Source organism: Leptodactylus fuscus, chromosome 9 (assembly GCF_031893055.1).
Source record: "Leptodactylus fuscus isolate aLepFus1 chromosome 9, aLepFus1.hap2, whole genome shotgun sequence".
In the NCBI taxonomy this organism is placed as follows: Eukaryota; Metazoa; Chordata; class Amphibia; order Anura; family Leptodactylidae; genus Leptodactylus; species Leptodactylus fuscus.
The window spans coordinates 40214731-40231980 of NC_134273.1; the positions used below are offsets into that span (position 1 = coordinate 40214731).

Here is a 17250-nt window from a genome sequence, read left to right on the forward strand (position 1 = left end):
TTCTCATATATAAAATAAATACATTGCCATTTTCGAGACAGAAAAAGCTGCAATATGTCCCGGTCTTAAACAATGTATTCATTTTCATGTGTTTAGGGAGAAAAGCAAGAGCCTCAGTTATGCAAATGTGATACTGGCTAATTAATGGTCATACTCTGCAGCATATTTTACACTTGCTTTACAGTTTCCAGGGCCTAGTGTAACTTTTGAGAGCTAGGGCTTATTCACAATACAGTGAAAAACAGGCTTATGATGGATAGTGTTCACATGTGCAATGGACCAAAAAAAGTTGATGAAAAAGTCTGTTGTTTTTTTTTTTTTTTAAAGAAAACTGGTTTTGAAGGACGTAAAAATGGATTGTGTTAAAAATTGATCCATGGGTTAGGTAAAAATTTGATATATATATATAGCCAATTAATGGACACTGTAATGTTAATATGGCCTTAATGGCAGTATGTCAACAGAAAATATATTTTTAAGAATTTTTGTTTTGTTTTGGTGAGATTTTAAAAAGTTTTCCATATTATTGTCTATATTTATTTTAAAAAAATCCTGCAGTTCTGACACTGACCACTAGGCCATATATTGTGCTGAGACTTCCTGTTATCTGTAGATTTCTTTGCAGCAGTCCCTCATTTACCGACACATTGTTGATCACAGCTATTAAGATAAGATAATCTTTTAATAGTCCCACCATGGGAAAATTCAGTGTACAGCAGCATGGATAATACAGTAATACAAGAAAAAAACAACATACAAAAAGCTCAGATAGAAAAGATAAAAAATATAGTAGGAGTGATAACAAAAACTTCAGGATCATTTAGTTCTCTGTGTGGAGTGATCTTTGCTTACCCTGATGTTGATTATGTAGCCTGACCGTGGTTGGGAGGAAGGACCTCCGATAGCGCTCCTTCTCACACTTGGGGTGAAGCAGTCGGTCAATGACAGTACTACTGAGTGCTGTCACGGTCTTATACATGGGATGGAAGTTGTTCTCCAGCTCACCACGGTCAGTATCCTTCTGTCACCAACCACCTTCACTGGGTCCAGAGGGTTCCCCAGAACCCTTCTATCCAGCCTGTCAAGTCTATTAGTGCTTTTAATCAGGAGTATTACAAATGGTGATTTCACTGCTTAGTCATAGGTCACAGGTCATGTCCAGATAGTCTCCTAAGGAATTTAATAAGGCCTGCTACAAACCATTGTGTATATGGCCCATGTCCCATCACCAATAAACAAAAAGTGACAGATAATTTTTAGCTTAGCGGCAAGAGCTGGAATTACAAAATTCTATATAAAATATGTTAAAAACAAAGAATGTAATTTGAATAATAGGTCATTTTCTGCCAACACATTCCCTTTAAGGTCATCATAAATTTTCAATATAGGTTGGCTAAACACACATATGGTCAACAGGTATATTTTACAGCCTCCAGATACACATGCATTTTGTGGGCAGCTCTGGTGGTAGCTTATCTCATTGAGAATAAAATGATCGGGCTTTTAAAATTTACCACGCCTGATCTTTTTCCACTGAAAAGTCTAGACATGGACATACATATACACAAATATTAACTTGACAGAGATAACTTGATGCAGCGTGATACCTTATCACAGGACACAACAAAAGCCTTTGATGAGGCTGAGTCAAAGCCAAATTAAACTTTGCTACATCTATAGTTGGATGACCTGGAGGATATCGGCAAATCAGTCAATAATTATGAAATTAGTATGGACACTATTAGGCTAATAGGATTTATTCTTTAGGTTTTCCATTTTAAACATACTACATTATCTTTCATCTTTCCCCAGATCTTGACACAGGAAGACTGGAACGTGGTACTGTATAATGGGATGGCCAGTACATCTCCTTGGGCTGCTCTCTACTTTGTGGCCTTGATGACATTTGGGAATTATGTACTCTTCAATTTACTGGTTGCTATCTTGGTTGAGGGATTCCAAGCAGAGGTAAGAGGATATTGTATTTGATTTTCATTACACACTAAGTCTATAAGTGGTGGCGGTGGATAAAGAGTGACAAATCTGCAGAGAGGTGCTAAAGCATATGGATAGAAAATATCATTTGACAGCATGTAAAAACATCCTAACCAGTCTATCCATTTGTGATGAGGTTTAAAGGAACCCTGCCAAATGATCTGCAAACAATGAGGGTTACTATTTAAGGACCCTTCACTATGTTCCCAAAAATACACCACTTGTGCTGGAGATCTTATGCTAATTCAGAGCAGTTTGACATAGACTGTGTTTATTTGATCTTAAATTCTCATACATAATATAGCGGATATATTTATTCATCATTGCAACTTTTGTGTTCCCTTCCACTGGTCACGTAGGACACTGCTCAGATTGCTAATGTGATACTGATTGCAAGGTCAGGCTTCTCGAGCTACAGCAATGACGTAAACAGGGAGATCAGATGTTCAGGTATTGTTGCTATCAGAATGGCCGTGCTAGCTTATTTTATAGGTTTGCCATTATAGATAGCAGTCTTTATGTAAACTCGATAAAGAATACAATAAAAGTGCACTCGACTGGATTGGTAATAAGTAGTGCTGGCAGCAAGTCACTGGGTGGTCAACTACGCAACTGGCCTCAAGTATATGTATGCTTAGGAAATAAGCTATACCCAGACTCCGCTGGCAGTGCAAATACAGTAATACAATTGCTTATTGAGAACAGTAAAATACAGTAATACCAAATACACCCTAAAAAGGCACCAACGACAAAGGACCATATTAATAACCTTAGTTATAGTTATGGTGGGCCCAAATGTCCTGTATATAATATCCTTTATAAAATCAGAGATGGAATATATTAGACACTTTATTAAAGCCACCCATATGGAATTCCTTTTTCCTTCAGAACCACAATTTTTTTTTTGATTCCCACAAGGTATTAGGTAACCCATGGTTTGCTTGGTTTGCCATGAAAATATTTCACCAGTCACTATTATTCTACCTCCATCAGTCTGATCTCCTGTCGGTAAGGATTCCTTAATTCCTGCTGCTTGCACCAAATTCTGACCATGGTGCATCAGAACTTTGGACTCATTTGCTTTTCCATTAGGTCTTATTTATGTACATGTCCGTTGACCCCTTTTTTTTTTTTTTTCAGACCTTTGAGCTCCATTACAATCTATGAGTCCATGAAAGTCATAGACTGTTCATCAGTTTGCTGTCCATTTCTTACATTGACCCATAGATAATAAAAATACAAAGACAGAAAAAAGTTTAGCTGTTTTTCACAGATATGAAAAAAGGGATAAACTGTGAACTGCATAAAATGCAAAACTAAGCAGGCTGGCATAGTGCCCATGTGAATAAGGCCTTGTACAGTAATGGTACTGAATGCCTATCTGAACTTAATAAAGATAAGTTCAGATAGTCAAGATTGTCTCCAGCAGTAGCAACCTCCCTTGTGGATTTCTAGCCAAGCTCTGCCATAGTCTGTTCTCCTAGCAGACTTCTTATTCCCTGCTAATGAGGACAATCCCAATAAGCTGGGTTTCTTCAGGAGTGTCTACAAAGTGTGGACTGGAGGGGTTGGGTATGACAAGTCCCATTACCAGCCTACCTGCCATTCCCTAAAAATCCAGCCCAGTGCATGGCACTTAAATAACGGACAGCAAATATAATCGTCTGCTGAGAAATAAACCCTCTGAATTTTTATCATCTCACCCATCTGAGCGATCTAGGTGAGATGTACACCCCTCCAGCACTTTACCGGCCATTGGCTTACTATATATATATATATATATATATATATATATATATATATATATACACACATTGATATAGGTAGATATAGATACATATAATGAGATGGAGTGGCGAATGTGCTAATTGGTAATTAAACACATTTCACTTATGTCCAGGTTGTTCCAGGGATATAAGTCAAGCTTGATGGCACAGCTGCATACACGAATATTAATGTGCATTAGAAGGATTTAATGTTGAAATAGCCAGCAATTACAAGGCTCTAATTATAATTAGTTTCAACCATATGTTATGTGGGAATAGCTCAGTCCCTTTTCCCATCGGCGTTTTAACAAATCTTGGCCACAATTACTTAAGTGGAAAATATTAAAATGACCTTATTGGTATGCAGAACACAGGGAATCTTCTGTTGTATGGCAGGGTCAAGTCTTTCATTCATACAGTGCTTGGTACTCCAGGGTCACCATCATTTTACTGCTTCCACTATATGAGAGTCTTCATCCTGTCCGTCGATTTCTCCCCTGCTTGTACAATGAAGAACTGAGTGGACAAGCTCACGCCAATATGGCGCATTGAGAAATTCTGAATATAATGCTATTCAACCAAATACAAATATAAAAAGCAATAGATCCAATATAATATTGCTATCCCACGGTCCATCCTGTGAAATATAGAACCATTAGCCATAATATTTAAACCAGATGATGTAAATAATGATTGATTTCAATGCATTGATTAAAGGGACTCTATCATTGACAAAAGTTATTTTTAACTAATCACATCCTTGCATAGCCTTTTGCCAATGATAGAGCCCCTTTAAAATTTCCACACTTATTTTGGCACAGTTGTACCTGTCAATGGGTAGAAATATTAGGCTGCAGGTAAACTGTCAGTTTTTGAAGTTGTTGTGTTGGAAAAATAAACAAGTAGGATGAGCTGAGAAACTTTTGCTTGGGTTGATCATAGTTGACTTGACTGGTCTTGTGGGGTGTTCCCGATGTTACCTAGCAAAAGTGGTCCAAGCTGGGACAACTGGCTAATTTATGAACATGGACAGAGTAGGCTAGCCCACAGAAAAACTTTTCAAGACAAACTGTTGAAAAAAATGTATTTTATTTGCTAGAAAAAGGTGTTAACACACAATCGTGAGGGATCAATATGGGACTACATGCGAATAGTAATACATGTCCACCACCAAAAACATCTGCTATGAGCAACGAACATCAGAATTGGATCATGGAACAAGGGAAGGAGGTGGCCTGGGCTAATGTATCAAATGTTTCTGAAAGTGATGACATTCAGCCATATTTAACTTGTTATTGAACAGAGGTAGTTGAGCAGATTGATATATGGCTTTGCCAGAAATGTTCTTGTATAACATCATTTATTCATATATTGTGGCCAATGGGTGGTCCTACATGGTAACTGACTCTACACACTTATACAGTGAACCCTGTCAATCACATATAGGACCACCCACTGGACTACTTTTTCAATTTTTTTCTCTTTATGGATGAGAATAGTCCATAGTAATGATGACTGACTCCAAAATAATATAATGCATATGCAAACTTACTCAACTATATGTTCAGATTATATCTCTATGTTAACTGTACTATGGTATTAGATCACACCTGAAAAGATCATTTGTAAATAAAACTTGGGAAATGTTCTGACTTAGCCTGCAAAGGACATTATCCCATTATATGTATTAAGAGTTAGACATTGTAAACTCTGCCAGGCAGTCTAGAAATACACAGTGCATTATTCACCTGGTTTAATGCACTGGCTCAGATTGCATGATAGACTGCCCATCTAAGGCCTCATTCACACCCCCGTATCCATGGACCATATGAAATAATGGATGACTATTGGGTATTGGTTATAGTAAATTTCATGCCAAAATTGTGGAACAATTGTGCAAAATGGTCCATTTGAAGTAAGGGTCTATAGATCGAAAGATAAAGCAAACACAGGGAGAACATACAAACTCCTTACAGATGGTTTTTGCCCTTGGTGGGATTTGAACCGAGGACTCCAGCGCTGCAAAGAGGCAGTGCTAACCACAGCTTTATCTTCTGTTACAAAGGTAAACAAACCTAATGGAAGCTAGCATTCGTAATGTTGTTTACATTAGTGTCAATGGGAATGGGCATAGAATCAGTCTGTGACCATTCCCTGCAACAGTTTAATGTCCATTGCTGTCATCCTATGATGGAAGCCAGCAACAGACATTATTAGCAGTAGTGTAAACTCCCCCTAACACTCATTTATGAGTAAGTCATATTCCTTTTCCAACTGAGACCTTCCATTGTGTCAATATAGCCCAAAATAATTAAGATAGTCAGCTAAAACTAGATGCGACATTTTACACCAAAGTTGCACTAAAGTTTAGTGCATTTTATACATTATTCTAAGGCCATTCATGTTAGTAAATGCGCCTCACTGTTCAAAAGAAAAATATATTCTATATATAGCCAAATACCATTTTTGGATGGAATGATTGAAACCCATACTTGAATTACGGCAATGGTTTATTGAAGGACAAATTTGATCTACTCTCAAATTTGTCCTTCAGTAAACCGTTGCCATAATTCAAGTATCGGTTTCAATCATTCTATCCACAAGGGATTGTGCACCCACCAGGTTTTTTTAGTGTATCTAGTTCCCTTTTTGTTGGTCCACTTACAGCTTGTCCCCAGGAAGCAGCTGTTGTCCCAGGTGAAGGCGAACCCCATATACAACCTCAGACAATATTTATATTTCTATCAAAAAACCATAAAGGTTACATCAAGAGTATCTGGTTCTTTAGAGGAGAACAACCAGCCGTTACTCTCCAACTACTCGTGCTATATTCCACTACAAAGGAAACGCGATTACCCTCTCTTTTTTTTATCCTCCCAGTTTCCAAATACCATTTTTTGTGTACTATGTTAAATCCAAGGTATCAGGAAAATAGTCTCCATTTACTTGAATAGGGTTATTTCGGCAGCAAGTACATGATTACTGCAGGCCCTATTTAGATTAATAGGACAATTTCATCAACAGTCTGCAAAGTCTAATTATGTGGACACCATTCAGATTTGTGATGCAGTTTTTTTAAGCCAAAATTAGGAGTGGATTGAAGAAAAAAGTCATACCATATGTCAATATAAGATCTTGCTCTTTATGATTCATACTTGATTTTGGCTTCAAAAATGCAATAAAACACCAAACATTGTGTCCTCACCCTAAATATTTTGGCCCTTTTGTTGAGCATTACTTGGTGGTCATTCTTAATACAATAGTACTATAGTGACAAAATTATAATATAGTTCACTGGTTGGATGCCTGCAAAACATCTATGACCACCCACACCTGTTGTGGGCATTATCGGGCTCATTAGTATATTGTAATTAAACATATATAATAAGTTAATAGAATAATAATGTCATGAATATTTTATTAGAATTTATTTTCTTACAGGGTGATGCCAATAGGTCATATTCCGATGAAGAAAGGAGCTCATCGAATATGGATGACTGTGACAAATATCGAGAAATTCAGATGGGATCAGGTAAATATAAACTCTTGCCCAAAAGAGTTCTAAGAACAAGATTAGTGTCTCAAGAGCCTTTGTCAACCCTTTTATAGTATAAGTGTATAGTGATGCTCTCTTTGTATGTGGTTTACGTGTGTATAGTAGTTAGCCATCATACACATGAGCTGGGATACAGCTCTTCCGTAGATGATATCATTTGTATCTTTAGATCCAAAGCTTTGCACTGTTCCAATGACTCCAAATGGACACCTTGAAAACAATCCTATAACAAGCCAGCAGATCACTGGAGGGGTAATGAACACCTCCAGAAATTCTCTACAGAGGGACCAAATGCTTGTAGCTATGGACTGTAGGAAAAGCAGTGTGATGTCACTAGGCCGAACAACATACGACCAGAGATCTCAGGTAAGTGGTCATCCTAGCATATTTCTTGTTATATCTATCATTGCTTCTCTAGTCATAGATTGAAAAAAGGACATTCAAGGATATTCAACAAAGGACATCCATACTGTAACTACTCAAGCTTCAAACATTGTATGGCTTCTTAAGCGTTCCAATTTCCTTTCTTCGATGACATTTTTCTAAGCATTTATAGCATGTTTATCATTTATGTAATAGTAGACAGTAAATGAAATGTTTACACTGCACATACGTGAAAGATTTAACCTACAGTATCATCCTTGGTATTATGGCTTGCAGACAGGAACTCGCCCACCTCACTGGAACAGAACTGGTGGATGGGGCAGCCGAAGATCCAGCTGGAACAGTTTAGGCCGTCGCCCCAGTATAAAACCAAGACCATGTACAGCTGAACATGAATCTTTACTTGCACGAGGAGAGGACCATAGAGAGAGAATACATTCCAGAAGAGCATCCAGCCTAAAACACAGGAGGGCTATGTCTCTAGACAACAAGGGCTCTCCAGATATCCCAGATCATCCTGGACTACATGTAAATCACAAGGTACCCAGTAAAATAACCTGTTCATCTGGAGAATACCTTGACACATCTGGAAAAGCTTCTCAAATTTTGAAGGACGTTTTTCCCAAGATGAACAATCGCAAAGACAAGGAAGAGGAAGAAGAGGAGATTGACTATGTAAGTAGACTATGTGATATCCGTGAATAGCAATGTATGCTATATGTAAATTTCTGTATTACATAATAGTGGATCTATAGGATATGTAGAGAAATCAGTCAAAACTGTCTTCAACACAATGAGATCTCATAGGTGTCCAGTCCCCATATATAAAGACTATAAGTACTATAGTATATGGAACCTAGGTTGCCAAAAATCTTCCATTTCTGGACATATAGTATATAGGTGCTTTGTTCTACATTAGTAATACAATGTAGTGAAATGCTCTAAATGCCTTAATTTCATCAAACATCTTCCGGCCAACCAATTACAACCATAAGACACTTTAATTATGACTATTAATTATCATACGAACAAACAGGTGGCAAAAATTGCACCAGATGGTGAATGCAACTTCTGGCAAGATGCTAAAAAAAATCACTTTACAATATAAAACTTTCTATTTTTCATTATATGATAAATGTTTTTTTGTATTCAGAAGGGAAAGCAAATTCATTGTACTTGGTGGACAATTTGTAGAAATTGTCTATGTATTTGGTTACCCATTATCTGGTCAGTTTCCTGATATAATAATAATAATAATAATAATAATACATTTTATTTATATAGCGCCAACATATTCCGCAGCGCTGTACAATTTGTAGGGTTCAAATACAGACAGAAAGATACATTACAAAGAAAGTCGTTTCACACAATGGGACTGAGGGCCCTGCTCGCAAGAGCTTACAATCTATGAGGTAGAGGGGGTGACACAAGAGGTAGCAGGGGCGGCATTGCTTATGCAGAGGTCAGACACTTTTGTAATAGAGGTGACTGTCATTACACAAACATCAAACTTTATGAGCCGTCACCAGTTGTGTCCTTTAACATGTGGATGGAGCTTGGACCTATAAAGTTAGCATGAGATGACATCATATCATGTGGGGAAATGTGGGAGCGGGGACAGAGGAGGGTTAAGGGTTTACGTTAGACATTGTGATAGGCCTGTCTGAAAAGATGCATCTTTAGTTTGCGTTTGAAACTGTAGAAATTAGGAGTTAATCTGATTTTCCAGGAGAGAGCATTCCAGAGAAGTGGTGCAGCTCGGGAGAAGTCTTGTATACGAGCGTGGGAGGTTCTGATAATAGAGGATGTAAGTGTTAGGTCATTGAGTGAGCAGAGATCACGGTTTGGGCAGTAGACAGAGATGAGGGAGGAAATGTAGGGAGGTGCAGCATTATGGAGAGCCTTGTGGATGAGGGTGATAACTTTATATCTTATTCTATAATGAATAGGCAGCCAATGTAGTGACTGGCACAGACCCGAGGCATCACTGTAGCGTCTAGCCTGATAGATGAGCCTGGCCGCTGCATTCAGAATAGATTGTAGAGGGGAGAGTTTAGTGAGGGGAAGACCCATTAGTAAGGAGTTACAGTAATCAAGGCGAGAATGAATCAGAGAGACCTGATGGTCATACGCTTCCATGTACACTAGAAATTCATCCTTCCTTAGGCTCAAGCGAGCATGTATGAAAGGTATAACTATTTTTTGACCCTCCATCCTGCCTGGTATCATGGCCTCTGTGATAAGAGAGATGGTCATGCATGTGCAGCTCTTTCCATACACTTCTATAGGCGTTCTGAATAGAGCAGAATATATACAGAACTCCTATAGAAGTGATTGGATAGAGCCCTACTTGTGCAGTCACCTCTACATATACAGCAGTCCTGGAATTAGATGGGACAGGGGACTCCAGATTTGGAGATAGATGCAGGTCCTAGAGGTGGGATTCACATCTATAAGACATATGCAAAGACTAAGATAAGAGTACCCCTTTAGTAAATGTTTTAATATTTTATCCAAACCATCCCAGTGCTCAACCTGAAGCCATTTTTTTTTTACAATCCTTTAACTTTATACTCGCTTTACTTGTTATATTACTTGTTTGTAATTTAGAACTCTATTACCCTGACAATGGAAATGACTATCCCATGCAGAGACTTCCTAGTAAGCTATATCAATGTTATCCACGGTATCCTATCGGAACAGACAGAGCTGCGGTATTCTAATACCACAATTTGACATTTTCTTTCATTTCTTTTTCATTTGATTGGAAAGTGCACAGAGAATAGACTTAGTCGGCCATTAATCATATTGTAGACATTAATTGCTCGACAAACACAATCAGAAAATTAGCAAAATCATCAAATTCACTATGCCATATTATGCCGCCTATGCCATTCCTTTTTGTTATAAAGGTCCACTAACAATAAGTGTCCCACTGCTGAAATGCGTAGTGATCAGATGTAATCTGGGAGAACGCGGCAGCGAATGTGCAATTCCCCTGTAGTGCAACCGCAGGAGAAATGAATCATTCCACAGTTACATTGAAATCAATGGGTTGTCTTCATAATACTGTCGAAAATTCATGGGTTGTCTGCTCTTTTACTCAAGGAAAAATTTATTTAAAAGTGAGACAAGTACCAGCTTAAAGTGAATGTGTGATTTCTGTTGCTCTATCTGAAAGCATAGCCCTATGTGATAGAGAGAGAAAGCTGAGCTCTGTGATAGAGGTTTAAGTGGTTTGGAGCAGAATTATAAAGCAGAGTAAATATTGACAGGACTCCTAGAATAGCCAGTGAGAGTCCTGAGAACTCTGCCCTGTATTAATGTGTATAACACAGAAGGATGTCACTTAGAGTAATTGATATTGATATGATTTTACAACCTGCTGTAAATCATAAAACTCTATATATCATTGGAGTATAGGAGGAAACCCACGCAAATACGGGGAGAACATATAAACTCCTTGCAGATGTTGTCCTTGGCAGGATTTGAACCTAGGACTCCAGCACTGCAAGGTTAACCACAGAGCCGTTGTGCTGCCCACTATATATCACAGAACACAGATTTTCTCATTCTGCCATATCCTGCTCTCTATTCTGACAGCTTAGCATTAAAGAAGCACTCCACTTTTTGGCTCCACTTTTTCTGTGTTGTTGTTTCAGTAGTGTGCTGTGTTCAAAAAACTTATGATTCAATTTGTCTTGCGAATATCAGGTATGTCATTCTGACCTGCCCATTCCCACTGTATTTTTATCAAACCAGAGGTCAGGACTTTTAATGCTTTCCTATGAGAAGCTTGTTCTGACTTTGATAGGAATGCATTAACCTGACTTCTGGTTAGGAGGAATATGCTGCTGAAGAGAAGTTCATATTGGGCACAGCCAAACTTGATATCTAAAGGGAACTGTATGTTTTTGCACAGAGAACTACTGAACCCCCAAAATAGAAACTGTGGGGACAAAAAGTATCTGATCTACACCAATCTTATACACAGTGGCGCAACTAGGAATGGCAGGGCCCCAAGTCAAACATTTGACATGGCACCCCCCTGCCCTCCCCCCACACACACACAAGAGCATTCCTGCACACACTATTATGCCCCATAGTGGCCCCTACACACAGTATTATGCCCCATAGTGGCCCCTGCACACACTATTATGCCCCATAGTGACCCCTGCACACACTATTATGCCCTATAGTGCCCCTACACACAGCATTATGCCCCATAGTGGTCTCTGTACACACTATTATGCTCCATAGTGCCCCTACACACAGTATTATTCCCCATAGTGGCCACTGCACACAGTATTATGCCCCATAGTGGCCTCTATACACACTATTATGCCCCATAGTGCCCCTACACACAGTATTATGCCCCATAGTGTCCCCTGCACACAGTATTATTCAGCATAGTGGCTCCTGCACACAGTATTACTCCCAACAGTGGCCACTGCACACATATTCGATAGAGATGAGCGAACACTGTTCAGAACAGCCGTTCCAAACAGCACGCTCACAGCACGCTCCCATAGAAATGAATGGAAGTGGCCGGCACGCAGACCCCGCGTGCTTCCATTAATTTCTATGGGAGCGTGCTGTTCGGATTGGCTGATCCGAACAGTGTTCGCTCATCTCTAATAATCACCCAAAATGTGGGACTGTCCCACTCGATCCGATAGGGTGGCTGAGGGGGCCCCCACAACCATAGGACCAAGTGCGGATGCACCGTTGCACCTATGGTTAAAGTGGCCCTGACCAATACCTAAAAGAAATGTATATTAAACCATATAATAAAACTTAGAAACATCATATAGGATCACAGGGATGAAATATGTAGTAGAAGAACATGTCAGGATCATGGGAGAAATATCTGGACACGTCCAGCCAAGAGGACAGGTAAGGAAGGACACAACTCTATTTTTCATTCCTTGAATGGACTGTATTAATAATGAAATGACTATAATGTGATGATGTAGAATTATTATATGATTGCAGAGGCATCTAGTCAATGGAGACTTACCAGCGTAACATATCTTCATATTAAGAGTCTTACAGTATATCTTGAATAAGACATGATCATGGATTGGCCATTATCAGCATGATATTACTCTGCAAGGCTTTCTGCCAAGTGTTTACATGAAAGGGACTGATGACAGCAGAAAGTAATGGTGTTTCTGAGAATGTAGACTAAACACTGTGACATGCACAGAGAATTTACCAAAAGGAAATGACACATTACTGAATTGTGGCAGCAGATGACAGCTCCAATTACATGTATACTAGTGACTTGCAAATGCTTATTGAAAATCAAGAAGTAGGCAGGAATGGTATGTCGTCATAAGATATCATTCCTTCTCTCTACAGAGTTTATGTTTCCGAATCAGAAAAATGATTGAAGCATATCGGCCAGATTGGTGTGAATTACGAGAGGATTGGTCCATATTCCTTTTCTCACCACAAAACAGGTAACACAATTAACACAATGAGATGTATATGTTTTGTGCTTCTATGGAGGCGCACTGTCTACCTACTGCCTCCAAGATGGTACCACTGTTCTTTGTAAACATCCAATAAGCAGATAGTAAGTTACACTGTACAGATTTGGATCCTCTAAGCCACAGTTGGCTTGTAATAACTGGAGTGAGGAGTCTAAGGGCTCCTGGGCAAAGGGGAGGTTTTTGACAGTGGAATTCGCTTCAAAAACCTCTCCTTTAACATGGTGGTCTATGTAGACCACTAGCTTTTTTTTTCCTCCTAGCGTTTTCCGCCTGAAGAAGCGACATGACCTTTCTTCAGGCGGAAAACGCCTGAAGAATTGCATAGAAGTGAATGGGAGGCGAAAACCGCGCGGTAAAAAAACGCGTGTTTTTTTGCACACAAAACCGCGCGGTTTTTTGCAAAAAACCGCGCGGTTTTCGCCTGCAGTTTCTATAGCACATATAGGAAAAAAAAACCCTAGCGAAAACCGCTAGCGAAAACCGCGTCAAAAACCTCGTCAAAAACCGCGTGGAATGCAAAAAACAGCGTCAAAAAAACTCCTCGAGGTTTTTTACCTCGCACAAATAAGCTAGGCGGTTTTCACGTGTGAACTGACCCTAAGGAATCTCCCTGTTCTTAAGGGGGTTTTCTGACCCCTAACGTATGTTTGATACTGACGACCTACAGTGTTGTTTTGGGGGAACTGTAACTCACTTCTATTACTTGAATAGGAGCAAACTGGATGCTCTCCTTATTCACTCTAGTATCTTTAGGAATAGCTGATCTGTTCAAGGTCCGGGTGTCTTTAGTGTCAAACATTCATTAGGAACTAGAAAAAAAAAACATTTAATCTTAATCCTTAAACCCCACAAAATTTAAGGACTTTCCAGGTTATACTCTCAGGTTGAATTTCCCATAATAAATACTTATTGTTGGATGTACTTCTGAGAGAAATAGTGTAGTCAATAGTAGAGTCAGAAGTACCAGGAGTACTAGGCAAGCCATCCAAAGAGTGAGGCAGGTGCATAATTCAAGAACAAGGATCAGATCAAGGGCACAGTCAGAATTAGGAGTCAAGAACAGAGTCAAAATAGACAGGAACATTTACCAGGCAAAGGATAGTATGTAAACTTCAGGCAAAGAAGATAGTTGGAATCACTTTTAAATAGTTTCAATGCCACCAAGAAGAGCTGTTCATCTAGGAAGCCAATGCCCATCATTATGCAGGGGAAAAAAGCCAAGAACAAATCTAACATGGGCTGCTATTCCATGGCAATGAGAGCAGGACATTGCTAGAAAGGGGAACAAGTCTTCTGTAGATCCACCACTATAACCAAGCGAGATGACTTAAAGAGAATCTTCATGGTAAGAAGGAATGTGTCAGATGAGTAACACCTCAAGGTGACTACTGTGTTAGTCAGTATTCAACCCTTTTACAAGTCTGGAAACTTTACTTGGGTTACCAACCAAACCAAAGCCACCCATTTGTCGGCACCAATGGTAGACATACAGTATTTGGCTTGTTCCCCCTTCTAAACACAGAGTAAGTTGGTTTTGTGAGATGACATTTTAGGGCCTCTTGGAAGGTACTTTGTGTCTTCAAGGTAAGAACCTACAGGCGGAAGTTTAGAACTATTTTGCATGTGTATAGTTCTTAGCTGTTTACTTGTGCCATTATTTTTATAAAGTAATTCATTCATGGCTGGTTTATCTGAAGCTACTCAAATTATATTGATGGCTTTACCTTTCTAGGTCCCCATGTCTATTTATTCCAATTAGCAAGACTCGACATAACCCAAAATTTGAGACTAGGTTGTACAAGAAAAAATGGATGGAGATGGATGTGTGAAAGAGAGAGACTCTGATGTTTAAAACAAATCATCCTTTACATCCAGTTTTTTTGGAAAACAGGGAAATGTGGCATGCTAAATTTTCCGGTCCTACAAGAAAACACAGTTGTATATATATATTTTTTCTTGGCATCCATCTGTATCTATTTTTCACTTTTTTTTTTAAACAGATGCATGAGCAATATAGTAAAGATGTAATGCGAACCTAGCCTTATACTGATATAAAATAATCCCAGCTGCACTTGATGCAAAGCATAATATTAGATTTTTATTCTTAGAAGAGATGTAATAAATCAATATAAGGTGACTGGAATTATACACAGGAATAAGTCTCTTGATTTAAGAAGCAAATTGGCCTAATATATAAACACTATAACTCTTTATGCGTTATTTTACGCATTATAGAAAGTGCACGAGTGCACTTGCTTTGAGATCCCATTTCTGGACTCCTATGGTTGCAGCTCTCTACAGCATTGCAAGGCTCTGTGTGACTAAGCTCCGAAGCTGTTTTCTTTCATCCGTTTGCCGCAGACACTCACGAACCTCTCGCTTCCTCCCCGCTCCACTCCTTCTAGTTCACTAAGTACCATGAAACTATAAGATGAGGTTCACGCACCGCACAAAGAACTGAGCTCAGAGTTAAAGCGAGATATTTACAAGCTTGAGAGGTTTTTCCAGGACCTTGGACAGCAGCTGCATGGATGTTGTGGCCCAGAAATCACTGTATGTTACAATGAGATCACTCATTACAGAGCTCGCAAGCCAAAATATGCAATTTAACTTTCTGGCACCAAGTTTTAATTACTGGAGTATTGCACGACATAAGCTTGAATATAATCCAACAACCACTGAATCCTCAATCTGGTCTGACAGACAGAATAATACAAGCGCTTATCTGTCTTATTTAGGCCACAATGATTATTATTTTATATGCAGAGTTAACAGAAAGGACGGTGTTGTGGAGTAGCCTTTCTAGGCAACTTCTCTGGATTGAACAGTGATTGCCTTTGTCTCCGTTCCATGCAGGTTTCGCATCATGTGTCAGACAATTATTGCGCACAAGCTCTTCGACTATGTGGTCCTCGCATTTATTTTCCTCAACTGTATCACCATTGCCCTGGAGAGGCCTCAGATTGAGCACAAGAGTACGGTGAGAATCAGCTTTATTATCCGTGATGCTGTATTTCAGCTCTTATTAGACTGACTGTAGTAATATAACCTGATTAAGTCTGTAAGGTAAAAGGGGAAAGATAAGGTTAACCCATTCCGAACACTCTATACAAAAGGGTCCTTTAAGACTGGCAGATTTTCTGTCCATTAAAGAGAGTCTGAGCAGTGAATTGGTTATAAATCTAATCCCAGTAACTTGTAGAGGTGATGCTACAGTTTCCAAATATGCCTCTATGTTATTGAGCTTTGAAGGCCCATTTTCAGGTTTATCATCATTTTATTTGTAAGCAAACGAAGGATAAAGCACTTTGCCTGTAAATATAGAGCCAAAAACCCGGACAAGCTAAGGCATACCCCCAAAGGACTTTGCATCATATGAACACAACATTGATTTACATAAAGATGGGGCTCCAAAGCTTAATAAAAGACATACACAGTCTAGTCACATTAATGTGACCACCTGTCAAAATCCAGAATAACCACCTTTCGCAGAGCGGACCACTGTGAGATGTGCAGGAAGAGAGGGGATGTTTTGATAGTGTTCACTGGGATGTTGAGCCATGGCGACTCCAGTGTCGTGGCCAGCTGTGCTAAGTTACGTGGCTGAGCACCCATGGCGCGAAAAACCCGATCAAGGTGGTCCCACAGATTCTCGACTGGGTTCAAGTCCGGGGAATTTTCTGGCCAAGGGAGTATGGTAATCTCATCCTGGTGCTCCTCGAACCACACACGTACACTGCGAACTTTATGACACGTTGCCTTGTCCTGCTGGTAGATGCCATCATCCTGAGGAAAAACAATTCGCATGTTGGGGTGAACATGGTCCGCAAGGATAGATGTATACTTGTGCTGATCCATCGTGCCTTCCACAATGATGAGTGCACCCAGATGGCTGATGACACGTGCCTTCTGCGATTGGTTATTTAATGTTGATGTCAAAAGTAGGCGGTGGTCACATTAATATGACTGGACTGTGTATTTGGAAATTGTTGAATCACCTCTACAAGGTACTAAGATTACATTTACAACTAATTTAGACTGACAGACGTTA

At 39.3% G+C, this 17250-nt stretch overlaps 1 protein-coding gene across 2 annotated transcripts in view; it reads left to right on the forward strand.

The window, feature by feature from the left end:
- CACNA1I (calcium voltage-gated channel subunit alpha1 I) overlaps positions 1-17250 on the forward strand; it is a 269848-nt gene that overhangs the window by 176815 nt on the left and 75783 nt on the right. For both annotated transcript variants that reach the window (XM_075286787.1, XM_075286788.1), the window contains exons 12-17: positions 1813-1968; positions 7203-7293; positions 7487-7683; positions 7978-8376; positions 13066-13166; positions 16056-16179. In XM_075286787.1, coding sequence (XP_075142888.1) covers positions 1813-1968; positions 7203-7293; positions 7487-7683; positions 7978-8376; positions 13066-13166; positions 16056-16179 — 1068 coding nt within the window. The remainder of the gene's footprint in view (positions 1-1812; positions 1969-7202; positions 7294-7486; positions 7684-7977; positions 8377-13065; positions 13167-16055; positions 16180-17250) is intronic.